General features: G+C 59.7%; 2 protein-coding genes across 2 annotated transcripts; both read right to left on the bottom strand.

Moving 5' to 3' along the window:
• Positions 1-11: 11 nt before the first annotated feature.
• COMMD4 (COMM domain containing 4) lies at positions 12-2,124 on the bottom strand. Its single transcript, XM_037393455.1, has 8 exons — positions 1,996-2,124; positions 1,844-1,915; positions 1,623-1,688; positions 1,323-1,362; positions 1,092-1,211; positions 816-896; positions 533-709; positions 12-233 (listed from the first exon to the last, which is right to left on the bottom strand). The coding sequence occupies exons 1-8, from the start codon at positions 1,996-1,998 to the stop codon at positions 193-195; spliced, it is 600 nt and encodes a 199-aa protein (XP_037249352.1). The 5' UTR covers positions 1,999-2,124; the 3' UTR covers positions 12-192.
• A 10,265-nt stretch (positions 2,125-12,389) lies between these two features.
• C7H15orf39 (chromosome 7 C15orf39 homolog) lies at positions 12,390-22,862 on the bottom strand. The gene is made up of 4 exons (XM_037395590.1): positions 22,802-22,862; positions 14,652-17,883; positions 14,143-14,176; positions 12,390-13,913 (listed from the first exon to the last, which is right to left on the bottom strand). Exons 2-4 carry the CDS (start codon positions 17,821-17,823, stop codon positions 13,910-13,912), a joined length of 3,210 nt encoding a protein of 1,069 aa, XP_037251487.1. The 5' UTR covers positions 17,824-17,883; positions 22,802-22,862; the 3' UTR covers positions 12,390-13,909.
• Between the last annotated feature and the right edge of the window lie 1,143 nt (positions 22,863-24,005).

Raw genomic sequence — 24,005 nt, 5'->3', positions numbered from 1 at the left:
CGGGAGGCGGCTTGGCTTTGTCACCGTCACCTTTATTGAGGCTGCCCCGGGCGGCCCCGGGGGTCTAAAGTACGCGGGCAGGGAACGCTGCCCCCGGCCTCCCCCTCCCCAGCCCGGCGGTGCCAAGGCCCAGCTGGGAGCACCAAGTCCGGCCTCGCGATCGATCCAGCGTCGGTGCTCCTTTTCAGCTCCTCAGAGAAGGGTGTTCATCAGGGCCTGCGCCTGTTTCAGCTCTGAGGAGAGAGGAGCAAGGTGGCGGGGGAGCTGCCAGCACCACAGCATCTCTCCTTGGCCCCGGCACCACCCCCTGGTCCCAGCATCCTCTAGCATCCTCCCCTGGTCCAAGCATCCCCTCAGCATCTCCCCCTGATCCCAGAATCCCCACAGCATCCCCCCAGCATCTCCCCCTGGTCCAAGCATCCCCCCAGCACCAACATCCCGCCCCCCCCCCCCGGGCACCAAAATCCCCCCAGCATCCCCCCCAGCCCCCCAGGGCCAGGGGTCCCTGCTGCCACCCCTCCTCTGGTCTCACCTGCCAGCAGCACCCGGAACTTGTCAGCCGAGAGGGCCATGGGGATGGCCACTGTCTTCCCATGCTCCCTGTCCCGCACGTTGAAGATCAGGTGCACAAGGGGCTCGTTGACCTCCCGCAGCTCGCTGGAGCTGAGAGTGTAATCCACCCGCCAGCGCACCGAGCCCAGTTGGCTCACTAGGGTGGGTGGGTGGCCAGTGTCAGAACCCTGGCACCCCTGGGCAGGGTGACTGACCCCAACCCCCAAACCCCATGTCCCAGCAAGACTCAACGCTGCACTCACATCTCAGGCTACAGGCCCTGAGGCTGTCCTGTAGGGAGCTCTGCTTCTCCTCGTAGGACCGGCACAGCCCGCTGGCATGCTCTGCTCAGGGAGGAGAGACAAGACAAGAAACCCCCTGCTCACACCTGGCTGAACCCCAGTAAAGCACTCAGAGGAGCTCCTAGGGATAGATGGCACAGAGGGGAGATAGATGGCACACAGTGGCTCTGGGCGTGAAGCCGCAGTGCCAGAAGCTGCCAGCTCAGCCCTAGCACGTCCCCCCTGAGGGTCCCCCACCTTTGGGCAGCCCCAGCTGCTGCAGCTCACTTGACAGGGACTCGCTGTCCACATTGTGCTTGGCGGCACTGGAGAGGATGAAGCTGAGGACGGCGATGGTTGCCTTCACATCCCCCGACTCTGCAGGCAGGACAGAAGGTCAGCTCCACCGCCTCGGCATATGGGGCCCCTGCCACATTGCTGCCCGTCACCAGCATGCAGCTCCCTGGGGGGTGAGTCAGCACCACTCACCCAACTTGGCATCCGAGGTCAGCTTCAGAATCTTCTCGTACTGTGGGAGGGCAGAGCGTCAGCATCAGGTACCACATGGCCACATAATGCCCTCCCCACCCACATCAGCGCTGACCACTCTCACCTCTGTGTTAACAATAATAATAGTTAATATTATTACTACTGGTACTGGCTGGCAGCGTTCTCAACACCGAGGCCTGGCTTAAGACTACAAAAATCAGTACTATTGCTAATTATGCATTTATAGTGTTGCAACGCTTTGTCTCCATCCCGGCCCCCCCACGGGGGGGTCGCACTCACCTCGATGGCCTCCCCCAGCAGGTCCCGCAGCACCTGGGCGCAGATCAGCTTCAGCTTCACTGAGGACTGCGGGGGCAGAAACAGAAGTGACCACCGTGCCCAGGTAGGGGAGGGGGACACGGGGAAGGGAGTGGGACACGGGGAAGGGAGGGGGACACGGGGAAGGGAGGGGGACACGGGGAAGGGAGGGGGACACGGGGAAGGGAGGGGCGGCACTTAACGATTTTGGCCAGGGTGCTGATCTCGGCCAGGACCCAGTCCGGGCAGTCCAGGTCCCCGCAGAAGCGGAACCGCTGCGGGGGGAAGGCACAGTCAGAGCCCGTCGCAGCCCCGCCGCGCCCCCCCGCGCCGGCCCCGCCGGCCCCCTCCCCACCATGTCGCCGCCGGTCCCAGGTACCGCTGCAGATACCCGCCTCCGCGACCCGGAACAGCTACCGGGCGGCCGCCCCGCCTCTCCCCGCCCCCGCGGCGCGGCCCCGCCCCGGTGCTGCCCCGGAGCGGTGCTGCGCGCCCCCGAGGGAGCTGCAGCGGGCAGCGCTGCTCCGCCGGGGGTCGCGGCAGGGCCGGGGGGCCGAGGGCCGCAGCACGGCGACGACCGCTGGCCCGGGGAGGTGCCGCTGCGCCCCGCCCCTCGCCCTACAGCCCCGCCCTTCGCCCTACAGCTCCGCCCTCGCTCTACAGCTCCGCCCTCGCTTTACAGCCCCGCCCTTCGCCCTACAGCTCCGCCCTCGCTCTACAGCCCCGCCCCTTCCTCTCTAGCCCCGCGCCCCGCCCACCGCGGCTCCGCCCCCGGCTCCGCCCGCCCCGCGTCGCTCCGGGGCTTCCCCGGGCACCAGCACCCGTGGGCGGGACGATGCTGGGCTGAGGGTCCGTCGGGCAGAGCTGGGACACCCGGCAGCGGGAACAAGCGGGACACTGTGGGGTTCAAGGGCATCAGGCAAGGACTCAGCAGCTGCCACAGGCCCAGCAGAGCCCTGGTTGTTCACACTGGTGGCCTCCAACTGCTGTTGGAGTATTATTTTTTCTTCCCCTGCTTTGCTTTTCCCCCGCTGACTCAGCCCATTTGCTGGGATTCCCCCTTTTTTGGCACGCTTGCTTTCATCACTGCAGGTCGGCTCATTCCTGCCTGCGCCTTCGGGTAAGTGTCACTTCTAGAAAACCAGCATTTAAAGAGATTTCTGTAGAATAGGTTCCTCTTTTCCTCCTAAGTGCAGCAGAACTAGTCTGGTTAGGCTGGTCAGGCTCTGGGTTATGCTTATTACCCTTCACTCACCTGCTGGGGGTAGGTGACATCCAAGAGAGGAGGTGTCAGTTCTGGGGAAGTTCTCACCCCTTGCTTTGTGCAGCCAGCCCTACAGCTGTGAGCTGACAAGCAGCACCAGCACCTGCTCCGTGCCTTTGGGCATCCCTCTGATTTTCTCAAAGTTTGGGGAATGCAGCAGGTTTTTCCCCCTGAGGAACGTGCTTGTGGGTCACTTCCAGGTAGAAGCTGGCAAGGGAGGGTGGGAATTGCGGAGCACTACGTGGATTCCTTGTCTTGCAGAGTACAAGGGAGGGCTGGCTTTAGCTCCTCTTCCTCTTGGAAAGGGAGAGGGGAGCTCAGCACGTCCCTGCCAGCAACACGCAGGCTCCCTGCTCCCGCAGGACCGCCCCATACAGCCTGCAAGCAAGGACAAGAGCCCCAAGGGCAGGATGAGGTCAGCTCTGCCCCTCACTGCAGAGAGGCTCTTCCTTGCCTGCCTTGGAGATCCTTGGGACTGGATGATCCTTGATTATAGAATAAAAAAAAGCAACTGACATTTCCTTCTGAAGTGAGTATCTTCATGTACAGCCTGCTTTCTGCCTCCATACACTGGGGAAAAACATGCAGCAAGAAGGGAAAACACACCTAAGTTTGGTTTTTTTGGGGGGAAACACTTTAGCTTGTAATTAAGTAGGCAGCAATGAGAGCTCTGATCACAGGGTGCTTTGCATTTTGGGATGAAGGAAAGTACCCCACACCGAGCAGGAAGGGCTTCTTAGCCAGGGAGCAGCCCAGCACTTGATTTCCCCCAAAGCAACCCCACCAGGGGTGTATTTCCTTGGCCTTTTAAACTCCCTAGCACTAGAGAGTGGTTAGTCAAGTGCTGGAGAAGATGAAGCTCAGCTTATTATAGTAAGCTAAAAGCAAAAGAAAGTAAATAGACATACAAGCTGCTCTGAGGGAAAGCACAGCATGGTGATGGCAGGGAATCTCAGGCTGGCTGAGAGGGAGCTCCATTGAGTGCTGCCTGTGTCAAGATTTTATAGCCTTGCAGTTATATAGCCTTTTTGTATGGATAACTTTGATAAGCAAGTCTTTTTCATCAATTTAGACAACATAAAGGTGTTATACCACTGGATGCGTGCTCCCCCTTAGCCAACAGGTTTTATCTTTCAAGTTTTGTTCCCTTTGAGACCGAGGTGTGAGTAAGGCCCTGCTATCACATGCACAGTAGGGATCCAGGGCCTCAGAAAGGAGAAATGGACCTAGCCTACACCTGGTCCTGCTTCAGCAGCAGTTTTTCCTCTTCAGCACACTTTTTTTTTCCCTCTCCAAACAGCAGCCTGAACCTTGCAAGCCCAGGGCAGGGGTGCCCACCACCACCTACACCACAGAAGCAAAGTCCATTCACAGCTGGGTTTGAAATTCTATAAACAGTTTAATGAAGTTCAACATACAAAAGTGATTTCTTTATACAGCTGAACATGCATCCTTCTCAGGGAGTGTTTGGCAGCTGCCACCCAATGAGCAGGGATAGCTTCTCAGCAGCTCTCCCCCACTACCCCTCTTCAGGCTCCCCCCCACCTCCCTGCCTCATTAGCTACATCTTCTCTCAGCAGACAGAGTGATTGTGCCAGTGTGTATGAACATCCTCAGGGTCCTGTGGATGAGAGGGGAAAAAGTTGCTGTGCCTGCCTCCAGCAAGGGCAGGGGTGAAGTCTCCTTCCCTCCAGGGGTTTCTCCAACCCCTGCCATGGCCATCACTAGGCACAAGAGGGACGTGACTTGCAGCAACAGCAGCTGTGCTTCAAGGCTCCAGGTCCAAGGTATAGATTCTAATTCAAGGGACTGTAGAGGCCACTTACCTGTTCAGAGGATGCCCAGAACACTTGGTTATCCATTTCCAGGGTCTGGGTCCCCACTTCAGGGTCTCTTCTGTCCCAGAGGACAGACACATCTGTCCAGCCAAGCCTCTTGGTCCCCAGACACTAGGGAGGAGAGCACAGAGGCTGCAGCCAAGCCTGGCCCCACATCAGTCCCTCTGCTCCCTGCTCACCTCACACAGGCACCAGGGCTGCTTTGCCCCGGCTTGTTTCTGTCCACCCCAGGCAGACATCACCCTTACCAGAAGCGAGACGATGGCAGCAGTAATGATACAGAGACTACACACAACCACGATGACCACACCATAGTCTGGAAAGCCTGTTTCTGGCAACCGGGGCTCCAGGGTGTCCTCTGGAGGAGAGGACAGCAGTTAGTACAGCCTGCAGGACATGGGGACTTTCCATGAGGTGGCAGCCACCCACTCTCCTTCAGTACACAGGAGGCAATATATAAAATGCCAATAACTCATTTGACACCCTCCATGCCCCTTCCAGATAACCCTTCCCTCCTGTCCTATGCCGGCATGCAGCAAATGGTCCATGTCCAGCGCCCCAGGCTGTGCAGAGGGCACAGTTGTTACTAGAATTGTACTTTCAGATCAGCCATTGCCAGTGGGTCACCTCACCAGGCAAGGCATCTCACACTCCCTTTGCACAATGGGTCTGCTCTGCTCACACTGTGAGCACAGAGCTACAAGCTGGTGAAGCTTGTACACCTGTACCCCAAGGGAAGCTTACCTCCCACAGCAAGAGAGTATGGGTCCACCTGGAAGGCTGAACCAGCCAAAGTCTTGTTTGGCCCAACTGAGAGCACAAGTGCCTCCAAAACTTCCAGGCTGGTCGGAGCAGGGTGCTGGAAGACCACATCCCCATGGCAGATCAAGGAGCCAGGCCTGCGGACAGGGTTGGGAAGAGCTCCAGCAGCTGCCAGTCCCACCAGTGACCCTGCAGCCCCCAGGCTGGGCTGTGGCCACATGGCACAGCCAGACTCCCAGCTGGTTTTGCTCAGAGGGGCCCCAGGAGGATGTCTCTCCATTCAGGGAGGCACTGGTTTTGCATCTGCTCTTTGGGATGGAAGGGACATCCCTGGGGGTCTGGCAGGTCACCCCTGAGAGTGGGCAAATGCTTGACCACAGCTGCCTGCTGCAAACCCTTCTGTCAGGCGATACACCTGACAGCCATAACCTGGGGGTTGGTGTCTGCAGGGAGACCTCCCCTCCCTCCCCAGGTCTGTACATGCCTGCCCCAGCAAACCCTCTTCTCTCACTCACAGGAATCCTCTTATCACCACTTGCAGCAGGCTCCTGTGGTCCCTCAGGGCTCTCGCCACCTGGAAGAGAGGTTTTGCTCAGCTCCCCACCAGCCTTCAGGGGTGTTTCACCCAGCCAGACCACCCCTTCCACAGCCATTAGTGGCTGTCCCAGCTCCCTTCAGCAGGGACACAGGGCAGCTGCTGTCCTGCAGCACCCTCTGGGTCCCTGGATGCATTGTGGTGGCCTGAACTATTGAAGCACCATCAGCAGAAAGAAAACATCTTGCCACTAAAGCCTTGGTACCTGTCTTCAGCAGGTACTGGCCACTGAAGGTCTGGTTTGGACAACCCCAAAGTAGCCCCTGTTCTCCCAGAAGCCCCCAGCCTCCTTTCCCAGTACCCTGGGAGGACCCTGACCCCCTCCCACTAGCCATGCCTACCACATCAGCAAGGTCTCTGGTGAGCTCCTGGTGCTCTATAGCAAGCGGGTTCAGAAGGTCCTCACTGAAGTGTCTGTTGGTGATGAGGAAGGAGAGCGGGTAAACCTGCAGGTGAAGCCTGGCTCCTGAAGAGACAAGACACAAGTGCCAGGTGAGCAGAGCCAGCAGCAAGCCCTACCACACACAGGGACTGTCCTTACCCTCCACTGAGAGAGTGGTCAGGTCCACAGAGCAGGTTGCAAGAGCTGTCAAGGCTTGCAGAACCCCTGCAACATCAGCATGGACAATCGTGTCGAGGTAGAGGTCTCCAGTGATCTCCAGGTCCCCACTGAGGTTTCTAAGGGGAGAGGAGGGCTCTAAGCAAGGCAGGGCCAAACTCTTGCCAGTCTTCTTCCAGCAGCTCTGACTACTTGGCCCAGGGAAGATGCTCAGTTACAGTATTTGCTGCCAGCTGCACATCACCCTCCCAGGTTGCTAGTGCAGCACAACTCATCCTCTGCATCTCTGCAGCACAGCTAATTCGCTGCAGAATGCACAAGGAGTAGTGAAGGTAATTTAATGAAGCGCTTTGGAGAGGGGTAGTGGTGTCCCATACCTGAGCTGTGTGATGGAGAAGTTCCTCACATGGTAGAGGGCACTGAGAGACCGAGTCACCTAGATGGAGAGGACAGCTCATACCCCACCTCTGCTTCGGTGCACGCTACCCCACCCTGCAGGCAGCACAGCAGCCAGCTTATGCTCATTTTCCCAGCATCATCCTTCGGAAGATGCCACCAAGGCTCACCGTACCTCACTTACCAGCCTCTCCAGGGAGGCTGTCCTGTTCCTTGCAAGCTGGAAGACAGTGAAAGAGATGGACAGCTTCTCCGAGTCCAGGTTCTCCAGGCTGAAGCCTGAAAGTTCAGAAGACAGTTATGCTCACACCTGCTCCTCCACCTGCCCTAGGTGGTCAGCCCTGAGCTCACCCTCCACCACACACTGAAAACGGAAGCCAGCAGGGCAGCTGTGGGAAGGTGAATACCTTTGTGGTGGTAAGGGCTTGGGATGCACCACCTCCCAGGGCAGGAGAAGCAGGCCAAGGAGGGGAAACCAGAGAGTTTAGCAGAAGCACTGGACCACACAGGTCCAGCATGGGTCAGGAAAAAGGATAAGTGAAGATGAAGCCTTAAGTCCAAACTGGGCCAGTTTTGGATTTTATAGAAGTACAGGGAGGGCACCTGACAGCAGCAGCTTCATTGTGGGAAGATCTCCATGGCTTACCACCGGACTGGACAGATTGTGGCTCCAGATGCCAGCTGAAGATGCTCCTTCCCTTGCTCGCCTCTGTGACAACTGTCCGGATGAGGTGGGAGTTGGTGGGAGCAGGAGCATCCCCTCGGAACAGAGCCTCCCCTTGCACAACCACCGAGCCATTCCTGGGAGGAAGACAAGATGATGGACAGCCCACCTCCCCTTTGGGAGCAGCTTAAGAGCCCCACCATCCTCACATTAACACCCCACCCAAAAGAGGGGTCAGGTGGCTTTATCTGGAGCTTCAGACACTTTCACCCAGGGATCCCTTGGGATGACAGCCCTAAGGAGGGAGCATAGCCCCTCACAAGATCCTTCTGGAACATTTTGTGGACAAACCCTTCCCTCCAAGCCAAACCCACCACCCTCCATCTGTTGCCACAGGGCAGAGCTGCATACTCACAGGAACGCGAGGATGTTTGCCTGCAGGAAGGTCTCATAGGCAGACAGCATTTGTTTTAGCTGGAGGAGAGAAGCACCTATTAATCAAGCAGCTTTTACAAGGTCCCCTGTGCTAAGGGGGCACATACCGGGAGGTGTGCGGTGCATACAGAGGGAACTCAGCTCCATTTGCCCAGGATAGGGCCTGCCAGCACCCCCAGAGATGGTCATGGCTAAGCTGCAATACTCGGGGCTCCCATCAGCCTAGAAACAGCACCCAGGAGGGAATACCCCAGCACCAGCATGGTGTGTTACGGCCCTGCTAGCTGCCAGCAGCAAGGGGAGCCCAGACCCACCTCAAACCAAGCATCCCAGTCCAGCTCAGGTGAAGCAGTGCCAGGGATTTACTCGTTCCCACCATGCCTAGGCTGATGCAGCCTGCAGGCTCCTTGCCCCAGCAGGGCTTCCTGAAGTAGCATCTCAGCTGCACCCCCTGCACCCAACATCTCCACCAGCCAGCTCCTGCACTCACCATCAGCCTCACTTCTTCCTCCAGCTCCAGGTAACTCTCTGAAGCCCTGCTGCTCAGAGCCTCTGTGTAAGCAATGCCCAACAGCCGGAACCACAAGGGCAGCACGTGCACAGGAGAGGGGAGCCCAGTGGGGTGGGGTGCAGGGGGCTTCGCACTCAGGGAGCCAGGTTTGCCCACCGTCACCAGCTCAGCAGGGGTGAAGGCCTCTCCTGCAGCTGCAGCGAGATCCTCTCTGGCTGTGGAGGGGTGCAGGGAGTTGACAGATTGACTGGACACAGACTCAGCACCAAGGGTCGCTCCTGGGGAGCTGGCTGCATGCACAGCTCCAGTGGAAGTCAGCAAGTAAGATGGAGAGGCCAAGCTTGTGGTGCTGGTGTGCTGCACCGGCTCAGAGCAACGCTCCAGAGCGGGGTCCTCAGAGCTGGCAGGGGGTACAGAGCCTGGGCTGACACGGGTGGGTCCCAGAGATCCTGCTGGTGTCAGAAGCAGCTCGCTGTGTCCAGCTTCTTCTGCCACAGCCAACTGTCCAGGCAGCACACTCTTCTCTTCCACCTTCATGGCCTGGCGTTGCCCCACGCTGGGTCTATCCTCAGATGCTGTTGTGAGGAAGGGGTCTGGACCCAGAGATGGCCTCTGGGTAGGTGACACCAGGGGGGAGCCACATGTCACACCCACAGCTCTTGGAGAGAGGGAAAACACCATAGCAGCTCTGTCCTCACAGGGGGCTTCAGTCACTCCAGGCTCTGGGGTGGCATCAGGAGCCACCAAGCTCACCCCAGTCACAGCAGGACCTGCAGCGCTGGGGGTCAAGCTCAGAGCAGGGGAAGGGTGGGCTTCAGTGGGTGTTGGCAGAGCCTGCCATTGCAGCAGGGGAGGCGCATCACTTGGTTTCCCTGAGGTGACAGCAGGTCCCCCAGGTGCTGCTGTGGGAAGGAAAGGAGCCAGCACTTGCAGGTGGCTGCTGTCATGAGCCAACACAGCATTGGGAAGAGATGCCAAGACAGTGGCCAGGAGTCCAGACCCATTTCCCAGGGCCTCGGTAAAGACAGTGTCCACCAGCAGAGCAGCTTCGCTGTGCAGGAAGGTGCCAGCAGACCATGTGTCCCAGAGCATCTCGGGTGTCACAGCAGAGGGCACCCACACAGTGCCAGGAGGCATTTCAGTTGATGTGGGCATCCTTTCCGTTGGCATAGCTGAGGGCAGCCCTGGCAGGGGCCCCAGCTGAGGAGCAGAGGGGTGGTCCTCACCCATACCATGGTCAGGTCTCACCTCTTCCTTCTGCCCATTGTGGCTCCTCATGGTGGCTCTGGCAACTGAAGCTCCATGCTGGGTATCAGAGAATCCACTGGCTGTAGACTGATGAGACGCAGGCACGCTGCTGGGAGCCTCTGCTGCTGACACAGCTTGTGCCAAAGATGACAAACTGGTGGCTGTCACCACAGCAGGAGGCTTAGAGCTCACAGTCAGCTGGAGATCTGCTCCATGGGACACAGAGTGAGGGTCAGGGGGTGCCCCAGGGGTCCGGTCACGTCGGGGCTGGCTGGCCATGCTGTGGCTCTGGGAGGCAGTACCCAGAGCTGACAGTGACGGGACATCAGCTGGAACATGCCCCCCCCCAGGTGAGACCAGCTGGGTGGGCACCACTCGCAGCCACGCAGCCCCCACGGAGGGGGCAGGGGTAGCAATGGGCAGAGAGGGGGGCTGCAGCCGTGCTGGGGAGGCAGCAGGGATCCAGGCAGCTGTGTGACCCTGCGTGGGGGGGCTGCCCTCCGAGCTTCTCGCTGGGCTCCAGGGCTCTGCTGTGCCCTCTGGCTGCCCAGGGTGGGGGGCTTGGGTCACCACAGGCACCTGTGGTGCATCATGTGAGCCTGGTCCTGAGCCACAGAGGCTTCCTGGAGCAAGGTGATGCTGTGAGCCAGGGCTGGGCTCACCCGTGGTCTGGAGGAGCTGAGCAGAGGTAGCAGACACCTCTGTGCCAAGCCACCGCACAGGGGACAGCATCCCAGCCAGTGCCGTGCCCAGCCGGAGCCCTGCCCCATGCCTGGATCCAGGCTGCTGTGGGGACGTCCGAGCTGTTGAGGGAGAGGCAGGAGCTGGGGTCTGTGTCCCCAGGGTCCATCCCTTAGCATCTGCACAGTGAGTCACATCTCCTTCAAGTCCAGGGAAGCAACCTGGGGTGCCCACAGAGCCCACCAGCACCCTCCTCTGCTGCTGCATCGCTGGTTCATTGAGCGGGTCCCCATATGCTGTCACCAGATCATCACTTGTCCCTCGCTGGGGGGCTGGCAAGCCCAGCTGAGTGGGAGAAAGAGGTAGGGAGCCCAGGGTGGGCTGGGGCAGGGCACCCAGAGACCCCAGGCTGTACAGGAGGGCGGTGGCAGGCAAGCAGATGGCCAGCACCAGGAAGGCTTTGCACAGCAGCCTGCTAGCAGTGGTGGCCACACGGGCAGCAGGAGCCAGGGTCACAGCCCCTTCCCTCTCATCACAGGGCAGCATTTTTGGCTGTAAGGCAGCAACATCCACAGGGTCTGGTGGTCTTGCCCCTTGGCCCTGCTTGGGAGAGGCCATGGGGAGAGGTCAGCTGCAGAGAGGTACAGCAAGAGCTTTAGGCTGGGTCCCTCCAGGCTCCCCCCATCCCAGTCTTCCCCAGTAACTGGCCTGTCCCCAGAGCACCCCCCACACCCAAGTCAGGGACAGGAGGTTCCTCATCAGAGCATCTCTCCGGTCTCAAGCAGCACTGAGCAACTTCTCCAGCTCAAGGAAGTTTGTGCCAAGTCTCAGCATCCCCCCCAGGAGGCTCACAGTGCAGAGCAGGGCTGTGACAAGCCTTGGGCTCAGGCATTCCCCACCCAAAACACCAACATTGCCCCAGAGAGCCTCACCAGGGACAGCAAGACCTCCCAGCCCACCAGCACCCCTTACCTAGCAGCACGTAAGGAGAAGAGAGCACCAAGCCCCCAGCCCAGCCCTGTGCTTTTATCTCGGGGGGAGGGGGCGGGGTGGCTCCATTCCAGCTGCTCCCAATTAACACACAAACTCATTTGCACTCCCCCAGGTGAAGCTCTTTCTTGGCTAGAGGGGTCCCAGCTTCCCTCTGCTCCTCATTAAGCCCAGGCAGGTGGTTCCCCAAGCACCAGCCCTGATCATCATGGATACTCTTTGAAATGCCCTGCTTGTGGGGAGCAGGTTATGGTGGTGGTTGAGTGATTTGGGCTGAAAAACATGGCTTAAGGTGTTTGGCTCTCAGGACCGGGCAGATTTTGTATTTCTGATGGAAGCTTACAAGGGGTAGGGTGCCTCAGGGGTCCCTGCTGAATCAGCTCAGGGTGCATCACCCTAGCAGAAGAGTGCTTGGGGGCTGGTGCCATCCCTGCTGCAACCTATGGCTCTCCTGCCCTGTTTCTGATGCACAGACACCCCCAGCAGCATCCTTCTCCTGGGCTGTCACCCAGGGAGCTCAGGACATACCCATCATGGGTGCTGGGATGTGCTCTCTTACTGATGGGCGACCCCTGGGGCTCCCAGCAACCCCAGAAAATCAGATGCTGGATCCAGCCCTCCAGTGATGGGATGGAGGGGCTGGGCACATCATTCATGACTTGTTGCAGGGAGCAGGCAAGTGCATTGGACTTGGTCTGGTCTGCCCAGCCCACTGGGTGGTGGTGGGTGCTGATTTGGGACACCCCCCGCCATCCCCATAAAGGTCCCACAGTCCCACACTGGCAAGCAGAGACTGAAGCACAGCATGTTTGGAAACAAGCCAAACCCTTTTAATCAGGTGAGGCACCTCTTGAAATTCATATTCTTACAAAACATTAAATAAAGTGAAGGAACTTTCTTCCCTGGAACCTCATTTTATATATATATATATATATATACACACACATATAAAAACAATTTACAATATTATTAACAAACACTGCTTTCTGAATCACTTTACAATGCTATGCACGGATGGGGCATGGCAAAGGAGAGCAAGGAGAACAGCAGTGTTCCCCCTTCCCCATCCCCCACACGGCCAGCACATCCCAGTGGAAAACCAGAACGGCACCCACAGAACACACAGAGCCGCCATCGCCTCCCCAGACCAGCAAACACACCTTTCAGCTAGAAAGAGTCTATGGTACTGTTTGGGTAGAGTTGTTTTTTTCTTTTTTCTTAGTTTAAAATAAATATTCCCTGTAGTGAAATTGAAAATAATAACCACCCTCATTTTGTTCCTCCATCCCTGCGTCAGCTGGAGAAACACCTGAGTGTTGAGTTTGTAAGGCCTCTGCTGTGCACCGCCACCGAGACCGGGCGAGGGGGAGTCCTGCTGTCCTCAGCTGCCGGGCCCCCCCGGGATGCCCACCCACCTTCAGTGCCCGTGGGGTGGGACAGACCCTCCTTCCGAGGTCTCGCAGCATCCCTCCCCTCTCCTGCCCCTCCGGTCGCACCGGTGGCCACGTCTCCATCCAGAAGTCATCCCTAAACGCGCATCTCCCATGTTCTCCTTTGGGGCAGCTGGGAGCTGTTGTGGTTTGGGTTTCACCAGCCTGTCAGTCTTTCTTGCAGCCTTTTTCAGCTGCGATCGGGACTGATGCTCTGAACCCAACCAGCGCGTTCCCACCGCCTTGGTCCAGCACAGTAAACAGGTGAAACTGTGTGTTTAAATAAAAAGGCAAGTATAAATTACTACGTTTTTTTAAAAAAACACCCACATAACCTGAAGGCAGCAGCTCCTTATAAAGGTAAATATGTAACATTTTTAAAATGTCTTCATTTAAAACAACAACAATTCAGTCCTGTAACTACAGAAGTTGCGATCCCTTGACCCTTAATATTGTGTAAGTCTGTAGCACTTTGAGGATTAAAAACCAGGAGGAAGGTACATTTCTGGGGAACGGCGTGTATAAAGCAGGAGAGGTGACTTTAGAGGAGAGAGGGGGGATGCGATGAATCATCCCCACAGTAGCCAGCCTTTCTCCAAGGCTGGGGATGATGGTGTAGCCATTTCCATTCTTCTCTTGAGGGTACAGATGCTGCTCCAGCCCTCCAGCTCCACTGGACCTCCAGCTGTTCCCTCCCAGTTCCCTGCCTGCAGCCTGGCTGGCTGTGGATGGAGGTGGGAGACGCACTGGAAGGTGATGCACTAGAGGAAATGCAGCTCCTGTCCTCATGGGCAGGCAGCCCAGCTGTTGCCCTCAACACATTCCTTAGTGTCTTTTTCTTCGTGCTATCCAGGGCTATCGCTTTGCCATCGGCTTTCAGTGCCTCCACGCCAGGGCTACCTGGGAGAGGAGAGAATGGTTAGGGACAGCAGGGTCTTCACCTTCCCATCCCGAATAATCCCCCTCCCAGCCACAAATCCCCACTCCAGCCCAGGCAGCGGAGCCACTTGTGTGCTCCTTCCCAGCCAACCCAAGCTCCCATCATCATGGCAAATACGCACACCCCTTCTCAAAACGACATATAAATCCTATAGATACCAATAAAGACACACATAGAAGAGTTACCTACTTGGAGGGATGCTGGCCAGCCTGCGAGCTTGAACCTGTAAGAAATGAAGTTGATGGCAACAGCCTCGAGCAGAAGCAAAAGCATGTGCAGACAGGGAAGGGTGGTGGGACTGTCACCGGTGGGATGGGACAGCCATGGGTGGCAGGTCCAGCATGCAGTGTACACGCTGCCCTGCTCCCAGTGTGTTCCTGCCCTTGTAGGTGGCCTGGAGGTGACCAACACCTCCTCAGTATCCCCAGGATGATTTTTCTCACCCGGGCAGGCGAGGACAACCCCATCAGCTCCACACACACACCCCAGTTCAAGCTTTTTCCTTCCACAACCCATGAAGAAAAGCTAAATATCCTGCTCCGCAGACCCCTTGGTAGGACACGGGCACTGAGGGACCATGCAAGTGATGGATGCTCCCACCAAACAGCAGCATCGGGGAGGCAGGTGCAGCTGGAGCTTCCCCGGAGGAGTCCCCGTCGGTGTCCCCAGACCTCTGTGGGAGATGTTGGGCTACCTACCGAGCTGCTGCCGGATGGAGTTGTGCCAGTGGAGGTTCAGCAGGTCCGGGTAGATCTCAGGGAGCTGCTTAAGTGCCAGGAGCTTCAGCATGCGCGAGGTGCAGCTCTTCAGCTCCAGGTCCCTCAAGTGCCTCTCCTCCGAGAGCGTGGTGGGGCGCAGCTCCACCTTGTGCTCCTGCAGCACCTGGTCAACCGAGGCCCCCGGGAGCTTGGGGAAGAGCTTCTCCTTCACCACATGGATGGGGATGAAGACAGCCCCTGCCCGGACTACGTGGGGGAAAGGACACTTGCGAGCGAACATGAAGGTCTCCAGCTGAGAGAGCAGGTTGGTTAGGAGCGTGGCCGCATCCTGGAAAGCCAGCCAGATCTCCTTGCCTTTGGTGGGCTTCTGAGGTTCAGGGATCCTGGAGCCATTCTTGGGCTTGAGGGGGGATTTGGGCATCTCTCCAAACTGCTCTGCTGGCTCTGCCACCTTCAACCACTCCTGCAGGAGCTCCGGGGAGGACTTGGACACTGAGCATGAAATAACGTCGCAGAGCCACGTGTGCAGGGTTGTGAAGTACTGGCCAGCGGAGCTCTGTGGGGCAGGGGTCTCACACTGCCTGGGCAGTGAGAAGCTCCCCTCTGCGGGTGCACGGGGGACTTCGGGCAGCGGGGGCTGCTGCAGGTCAGGGTGAGCCCCCCTCAGAGCAGAGATGCTGGGTTGGGGGCCGGCTGGTGGGGCCGGTGGGCTGCTGGCTGGTGGGGAGGTGGGGGGTGTCCGTGGCGGTGGTGTGGGGACACTGCGGGAGGGGGGGGGTGGTGGCAAGCTGGGCTGGGGGGTGTGGGGGCTGCTGGCCTGCGGGGGGGGCACAGTCCTGGGCGGGAGGGAGCGCAGGATCTTGTACTTTTTGAACATGAAGGTGGCCGAGCTCTGGAAGTGGCTCTTGTCCCCAGAGCCCACCTCAAGCAGCAAGGGCAGCGCCTGGGGCTTGGCCCCCTCTCCCACCCCAACCTTCCCCCCTGGACCCTCCTCCTCTTCTGCACCCTCCCCATCCAGCGTTCCCTCCACGTGGCCGGGGGGTCCCTGGGTCTCCCCAGCTTTCACCAGTCTCTTCTTCAAGCTGAGGTCCAGCACCATGTCCTCAGGGGCCAGGTCCCCACTCCTCACCCCACCAGGGCTGCCCTCCTGAGACCCTGCGTCTTGGGGCACAAGCTTTGGCTTCTCAGGGACCCTTCTGTAGCAGCTTTCCCCTTGGCTCTGGACCGCGCCGCTGCCCGTCCTCGGTAACTGGCCAGCCGGTGTCCCCGCAGGCAGTAGGCTGGACATCACTGAGGTATCTCCAAGGGTGGCGGGCTCCTGGCTGTCCCCCTTGTTTTGGGGTGGGGTGTCCCCCCGCAGATGCTCCCTGCAGAAGGGGAGCTGGGATGAGCCCTTGGTCCCCTCCAGGTAGTCTCGGTAAGGTGCCAGGCTGAAGACGTTGTTGATCACTGGCATGGGTGGGGAGGAAGGAGACACCTCGCCATCCTTTGGGTTTTTCAGCCCCTCCGGCGGGGAGGCAGATGGAGAAGGGGGGATGAGCTCCTTGGGTGCATCCTTGACCTTGCAGGCATCTCCCTTCCCTACCACGACGGGAGCCGGTGGTCCCCCACGAGGGGTCTCCTGCAGGGCTGGGCTGGCCCTTCTCCTGCCTGGGTGAGGGGGCTCCTGCTCCCCCTGGCTGGGCTTCACCCAGCCCTCTTCTCCTTTGGGAAACGTTTCTGTGAGCCCACCAGAGCCCCTGGGTACCTTCTCTGGGGCGCAGACAGGTTGGAAAGCGCTGTTGTGCCTTGCTGCCACTTGCCGCCGGGGACTTTCCTCCTGGTGCCGCTTGCAGCCAGGCTCGGTGCCAGCGAAGGTGCCGAATACAGCTGCATCACTGGGGCTGAAAGCAAACCCAGGGCTCGGCAAGTAGCCAGCTGGCTGTGGCGGCTCAGCATCCCTCGGCAGTGCCGCTGACTTGGTGGGCGGTGATGCCACCGCACCGGTGCCGGCTGCCCTCGGTCCATAGGTGTCCAAGGGGCTGGGAAAGTAGCTCCTCGGGGCTTGGGGCTTAAGGTAAGAGCTGGGAAGGGGCTCCTCACTTCCCACAAAGCCAAGGCCTTTGTAGGCGCCGGGCAGGGCACTGGGCTGTGCCTCCATGGTGGGAGCCAGGGGGTGGTAGAGGAGGGCAGCTTTATGGAGGGGCAGCGGGTAGTGGGTGTGCGGGTAGCACAGCGGTGGCCTCTCCCGGTACACTGGGCTGGTGGCTGGTGGCTGGAGCTTGGGCCAGGGCTCCAGGCTCAGGCTGGGGACTTCGGGCACCTTCCTCTGGCTGTGGGCAGTGGGGCAGCTGGCTTCCAGGAAGGGGGTGCCAGGGGGGGCCCTGTATTTCTCAAAGGCGGCATAGTAGGGGGAGAAGGCAATGGGGGAGCCCACCTTCTCCTTGGCAGGCAGTCCCAGGCTGCGGTGCAGCGGTGGGAGGCTGGGGTCAGAGTGGGGACCCCTCTTGTGCAGCCCAGTGCCGCTGCGGGGCTCGCCGGGGTGGAGAGGGTGGCTGGTGGGGGTGGCAGCGGGCAGAGCCCAGTCTGCATCCCCCGGTCTTTGCTGCAGGCTCTCCGCCCGGGGTCCCAGCGGCAGAGCCATCCTGGGGTCCACGAAGCACACAGGGGCTCTGTACACTGGCTTGGGGACAGCCAGGGGGGCCGCCTTGTTCACCGCCACCGGTTTCTTCACTGGGAAGGGGTGTCCGGGTGCTGGCGGTGGGCTGCTCCACTTCTCCCTCGCCATCAGCAGCTCCCGCATCAGACTGTCCTTGCCCTTCTCGGTGCCTGGGGGCTGCAGCCGGCTCCCCAGGCTCTCGGGCCGGTACAGCAGGCAGCTGCCCAGCGGCCCCTCCGCTGGCACGGGCTGGCTGCCGGCACCGGTGCCATAGTGCAGGTAGGCGGCTGCTGGGCTCCAGCGTGCCAGGGGCTGCTCGGGACTGTCGGGGCTTTGCAGCGGGCAGGCAAAGTAGGAGCCCTTGTAGTTGAAATGGTTTTCGGAGCCAGGGTTGGGCACAGGGCTGGATTTGCAGAGGCCGGCGGGGAAGCCAGTGGCAGGCTCTGCCTCCAGCCGAGGTAGCTTGTTGAAAATCACAGGGTCCAGAGCCTCCAAGTGCCGTTTTGAGGCCATTTATATGTTGTTGCCGGCGTCCTGACCAGGACGTGTGACACGAGAAGTGAGCTGGCCTTCCTGAATGGGAAAGAGAGAAAATAAATCATGAGCAAAGCAATTCCCCATGGCAAGCACTCAGCCCACGGTGGAAAGGCATGGGGGTGACTAGGTCTGCCGAGAGCTCCCCAAACGTCACCTTGCCCACACGCTGGCTGGAGAAAACACGTTGGTTTTCATGTGCAGCTTTTCTTTATCCATTTGTGATGCTCAGCATCACACTGGAAGGCTAAAGGAGAGGAGGGGAGCCACGGAAAGCCTTGCTCATCTGACAGTCAGCCTCTGCCAAGGGCAACAGGGACTTGCTTTCCTTCTCCCATCCTCCCGGCACCTGGCAGAGATCCAAAAAAAACCCAGCCCACCCCAACAGACAAACAACATTTGATCCTCAGCGTGGAAGCCAGGGATCCGGTCAGGCGCTCCCTGGGCAGCCCTGCACAGCCTGAAGCTGGCGGGGGGGGATCCCGGTGGAGTGTTCTCTGTCCGTCTTCTTGGAAAAAGCCTGAAAAGCTCTCGCTGCTTTCGTTTCAAAGCCTCAATGAGCGTCTGTTGCAGGCAGCGGGGAGCAAAGCCGGGTCAGCTCAGGTGAGGAGCCCGCAGACTACAGTGAGGCAAACAGTGTGTCCCAAATTCCGCGGGGACCCCCTGGCCACGTTTCACCTTTCAAGCTAATTTGACAATTTCCCCCCAACACAACAGGCTGCAGCTGAGGGGGACCCTCTCCCTTACGGTCTCTTCTGGTTCTGGGCTTGCGGCGGGGCCGGGTGCTGCAGTGTCAGGCGGTGTGTGCCAGCAGGTGGAGCTGGCAGACCGGCCCAGCACCGCCCGGCCTTCCCGGGCATCCCCCCGCATCCCCCAGTATCTCCTGGCATCACCCAGCATCCCCCCAGTACTGCCCAGCATCGCCTGATCATCCCACTGAGACACCTGAGCATTGCCCGAGCCCTAAAAGCATCACTAGACCTTCGCCCAGTATCCCCCAGCATCACCTGAGCATTGTGTACATCACCCAAGCAAGCCCCAAGACCTGTCTAAGCATTGCTGGACCACAGCTGAACATCCTCCCAGCCTGGTCAATCATCACCCAGCACCCTCCCACCGTGGCCAAATGTCACCCAGCACCCTCCCAACACGGCCGAATGTCTCCCAGCACCCTCCAAGCACAGCCAAACGTCAACCCAGCATCTCCCAAGCATTGCCAAACACCACCCAGCACCCTTCAAGCCTGTCCAAACGTCACCCAGCATCTCCCAAGCATGGCCCAGCATCCCCCAAACCCACGGATGCACTTACTGCTGCAGGATCTCATGTCTGTTCTTCACCCCCCTGTGCTTTTTTTCTTTTTGTGGCAAGAGTAAGCAGAAAGCAAAGAAGGAAACAGAGGAAGAGTGCATGGAGATAAGATAAAAGCCTTGTCCGCAGAAGGGGAAATGGAGCAGATAACTGGGGAGACTTGTGAGGGCAGATAAGGCACCCGAGCATGGTGGCTGTGCTCTGCAGCCCAGCTGCAGCCCAGAGCCACGCCGCCTGCCCTGGCAAACCACAGGCCACATGCTGCCAGCTCCCCACACCGCGCAGGCAGAGCCCTGCCAGGCCACTCACAGGCAGGAACAGTGGCCACAGGTCCACCGGCCCCCCTGGCCGCCAGCAGAGGTACCCCTGTCCCCCCCATGGCTCTGCCCCCCCCATGCCCAGCCGGGGGGACCAGGGGATGGCCCCGCACAGACCTGCTTGTCCCCAGCCCCAGCTCAAACCCAGCCATTTCCCCCAAAACAGCAGCTCCGGCATGACCGAGCCGGCTGTGTCCCTCTGCTGTTCCTTTGGCTTGGGTTTCTTCTCCAAACTTCAACAATTTCTCGCTTTCCAGGGAGGACGCTGCTTCCCTGGACTCCTCTGAAAGCCTCTTTGAGGGTCGATGCTTCCCTGCGGTGCAGAAGGAAGCTCAGCACCCCGCCCGCACGCGCAGCAGCAGCTCCCCAAAGAAAGGGGTTGTGGGGCAGCCGCATCACCTCCCACAGCTTTATCCTCAGGAGCCTCGGGGTAATTGCCACAACATCCAGTACCAACTAAATTTGCCATCACTTTGACCCAAGGAAAATGCCCACCTCAAATTGAAAAAGATTGGAGAAAACCCCCAAAACCCCAAACTTGCTTTCCACAGCCCCGGCCTCGCCTGTTGCTGCAGGGTCCTCTGTCACCACGTGCTGGCTGAGACATTTGGGGGGCCATGCCCAGGAGGAGAAGTTGGCTGCACATGGTCCTGCCAAAACAAGCCACAGGCTTTCCTTACACTCCGATTGGGAGGATGTGAAGCAGGAGGGGGCTCAGCTGGGCTGGGGGTCCCAAGCTGGGTTATTTTCCTTTGCAGCTGACAACTGCCCCCCCCCACCAACTGCCTGAGAGGGATCCCTTGGGAGGGTGGTGTTTCAATCCATCTCGCTGGGAGATGCTGTGTGGGAAGGAGATGCAGGCATGGGATCCCTTCCACATGATGATGATGCACAGGCTGGACAAGCTGGGACAGAAACCTGGGATCTTGTGACTTCTGACATTTCCCCACTGCTTTTTCCCCTTTCCCCGAAAGGCACTGATCTATAAAACCCGCGGTGTCAGGGACGTTGTGCAACCAGCCCTGCCCTGCCGTTACCGCAGGACCTGGTAACGCTGGCAGCGCCAACGCAATGGCCCCGTTTCCCAATCGCCTGCAGCGGCAGCAGCGGAGACCCCTCTTCAGCAGGGGAGGAAGGAGAGCTTTCTCCTTGGGAGCACCCCAACCCCTTCCCACCGATCTGGTGGGAAAGCAGGCGGCCAGCTCCAGCTTCCAGCCTCCCTGGAGGAATGCGGAACAGAGCAAGTCTTCCCACAGCAGCAGCCAAAGCCAGGCACATGGATTCTCTGATGTCTGATAGGGGTTGAGCTCATTAACCTCATCAGGGTGAGGGCACTAATGGGCTCCCTCTTTCTATGAAATACACTGGGGCTTCGCCCCGGCTGGCGCCATCCCTACACCTGCGCCATTTCAGACCCAAGCAAACAGCTCTGCCTTTGCTGTCACCATCAGCCCTGCCCCTCCGGGACTATCCGCTTGCAGCCGGCGCGGCGATGCCCCTCTTCCTTTTCCCCCAGCCATGGAGAGCTGTCGGGGCTGGGGTCTGCAGAGAGGAGAGGGACGCATGGGAATCGGGGCCGGGGGATGCCTGGGCGAGCACTAACGCGTGGCCAGCACTTGTGATACCAAAACCCCACAGCGGGGGAAAGCAGTGGAGTGGGTGGATTAAACACAACTGATTTATTCCTCTTTTTTTACTATTTTTCCCCCTCCCCCTTCTTTGCAGGGGTTCTTCCCAGAAGGGGCTGTTTGGCTGGGAGGGAGAAAAGTAAAACTAAATGAAAAGCAGCACATGCCGCCACGCTGTGTGCAGCGAAACCTCCCCGGTAACTGCTGGCAGCCCACAGCCCGCTTTATCTGCCGCGCTCCAGATGTCGAGGGGCACGGGAGTCCTCCCGCACCCCTCTGCCCGGGCTCCTTGGCCTGCCGAGGCTGCTGGGGGCAGCTCAGACGCCTCTTTTTGCTCCCACCGCTCCGAGCAAGCGCGGCCGTGCGCGTTATCGCCAGGCGCAGCACATGGCTCCCCGGCATTTCCTCCGCAGGATGCGATGCCCTAACGCGGCAGTAATAAGTGGGAGCCTCTCATCGCAGCCTCCCGCCTCCGCCGCCGCCACGTGATGCAAAGAAACAGCCGCCAACTCCCAGCCAGCCCGCAGGAATTGAGAAATAAACCCCAAAATCTCTTAAGCCCGCTGGCATCGGACATCACCAGCCGTGCTGCAGCCCCCCTCTCCACCAAACACCCCCCTTCGGGGTCCTGCGGCAGTGGGCTGCCAACGGAGGGGCCTTTCCTCGTGTCACCCCGAAGCGAGTGGACTTGTCCCCCAGTAAGACGGCAGTTTTCCATCTGGCTGCAATACTGGTTTACAATTGTGGGGACTTCGGGTCCCTGCCGAGGAGGTCACCTTTCCCATCTCTCCGGTGGGTTTGGATGCGATCACCGCTGAGGCTCCCTCCATTAGGGTCATTTGGGGGAGCAAACAAGAGGCCTCAGCTGCCTCAGCTCCCTCATTTAGTACCTTATCCCTCTTTAAAAAGTTTGCAGCTCCGGAGCTCTTGCCAGGTAGGCAAAAGCCTGCTCGGACCGAGCCAGCTACTTCTACAGGCAGCATCCTCGCCGAACACAGGCAGCAAGCCACTGCTTGCATTGCAAATCAGGCTGCCGTTCCTGAAAAAGCCCCAGCAATGTCCACTTTTATAAAAAAAACCACTCAACGAAGCGTGTAGCAGCCACCCGAAGGGCAGAGCGACTGCCTGAAGAGCGACATCTGAGTATCCAGGGGATTAAACCCCTCCGACACACAGGCACAAACACGGATCCAGCCGCGACCCACAGACTCGCAAACCGCGAGCATCGCAGCAGCGCGCGCTCCAGCCCGGCCGAGGGATGGGTGGCCACTGTCCCCTCGCTGTCCCCTCCGCATGGCCACAGCCACATGGGCGCAGGCAGCGCTGCCGCCCCGCCACAGCCACCTCGGCCGGTCCCTGCCGGTCCCGCGGTGCATCAGCCGCATGAGCCCGGGGTCCGTACCGGGTACAAACACGGGGTGCGGAGCCTGAAGCCCGTTTTTCCCCGCGTCGCCCAACGAGAGCCAGATGATCCGGAGGAAGGCGTTTACACGGGGCACCGGGGAGCCCCCCTGCAGTGTGCCCCCCCCCCAGCCCGCCCGGGAGCTGAGCAGCCCAAAGGCCAACGGGGCGCGGGGACCCCCCAGCCGTCTGCCCGGCTCGGAGCGCTGGCACGGCCGCGGTCCCCGCCAGCACGGCCCGGTGCCCCCCGGCACGGCCCCGGTCCCTGTCCCCGCCCGCGGGGCCGGTCCCCGCACTCACCTGCGGCTGCGGCGCGGTGGCTGCCCCGGCGCATCGCTACGGGGCCGGGCGGGGGGCTCGGAGGGGGGGGGGGCGGCTGCCGCTGCCCCGCTCGGCCGGCAGCCCGCATTGTGCGGAGGAAGTGGGAGGAGGAGGAGAGGAGGAGGAGGAGAGGAGGAGGAGGAGGAGGGCCGGGTGTGCGTGTGGGCCGGCTGGAGGAGGGGACGACACGGGACGGCACGGCAGGGGACGGGACGGGATGGGATGGGATGGGATAGCCCGGGACAGCCCAGCCCAGCCTCGGGGACTCTCGGTGCGGGGTGATCTCCTCCGTTACGGGGAACCCCCGCAGCCGGGAGCCTCTCTTATGGAAGAGTCCCCATCGCAGCAAGCCCCCCCCCCCCGACAGGGAGGAGCAGCCATATGGCGAGCCTGTGCTGGGGTCAGGTTTGTTAAGGGGGGCCCCCATTGTACAGAGCCCCTGTTGTACAGAGCCCTCATAAGGGAGGAGCCATCATTAAGCGGAGCCCCCATTGCAGGCAGACCCCTTTAAGGGAAGCCCCCACTAAGGGGAGCCCCCGCTGCAGGCAGTCCCCATTAAGGGGAGCTCCCATTGCAGGCAGTCCCTGCATTGTGGGGAATCCCTGTTAAAGAGGAGCCCCCGTTACAGGGGGACACCCCCTGACCTGACCCAGGAGCCCCCACGCAGGGCTGCCCCCAGCCCAAGCCCACCGGGGTGGGAGCTGGGATGCAGGCATGGATGCAGCCACAAGGGTCTGGATCTGGTCCATCCAGCTGCACACAAGCGCTTTCCCGTCCCGTTCCCGTATGCAGGGACAGGTGGGGTGGGCTGGGGACAGTTTCTTAGCCCCCCTCATAGTCACCCCCCATCTCAAAGAAAAGTCTCTGCTCCTATACTTACCCCATCCCCACACAGGGGACCCCCACATGGCACAAAGGGTGGAGCCCCACGTCTATTTGCTGGCATTAACATTCAGCGTTTATCCAAGGAGTTGTATCTGAAAAGGTTTACACAAACATTCCCCAACTAATAATTAACCCTCATAAAAGGCCCGTAAATATGATTAACCCAGTGACACAGATGCTGTGAGATGAAGTGAATTGCTCAAGGCCATGGAGGGAAGTGGTGGCAGAGGCTCAGCTCCTACAGGACAAGGGAGATAAAGGTTTCTAAGTGAGAAATAAAGATTTCTACTTTTTGAAT

Source organism: Falco rusticolus, chromosome 7 (genome assembly GCF_015220075.1).
Source record: "Falco rusticolus isolate bFalRus1 chromosome 7, bFalRus1.pri, whole genome shotgun sequence".
Lineage (NCBI taxonomy): Eukaryota > Metazoa > Chordata > Aves > Falconiformes > Falconidae > Falco > Falco rusticolus.
The sequence above is the reverse complement of the archived record's forward strand: the minus strand, read 5'-3'. Positions and strand labels throughout refer to the sequence as shown.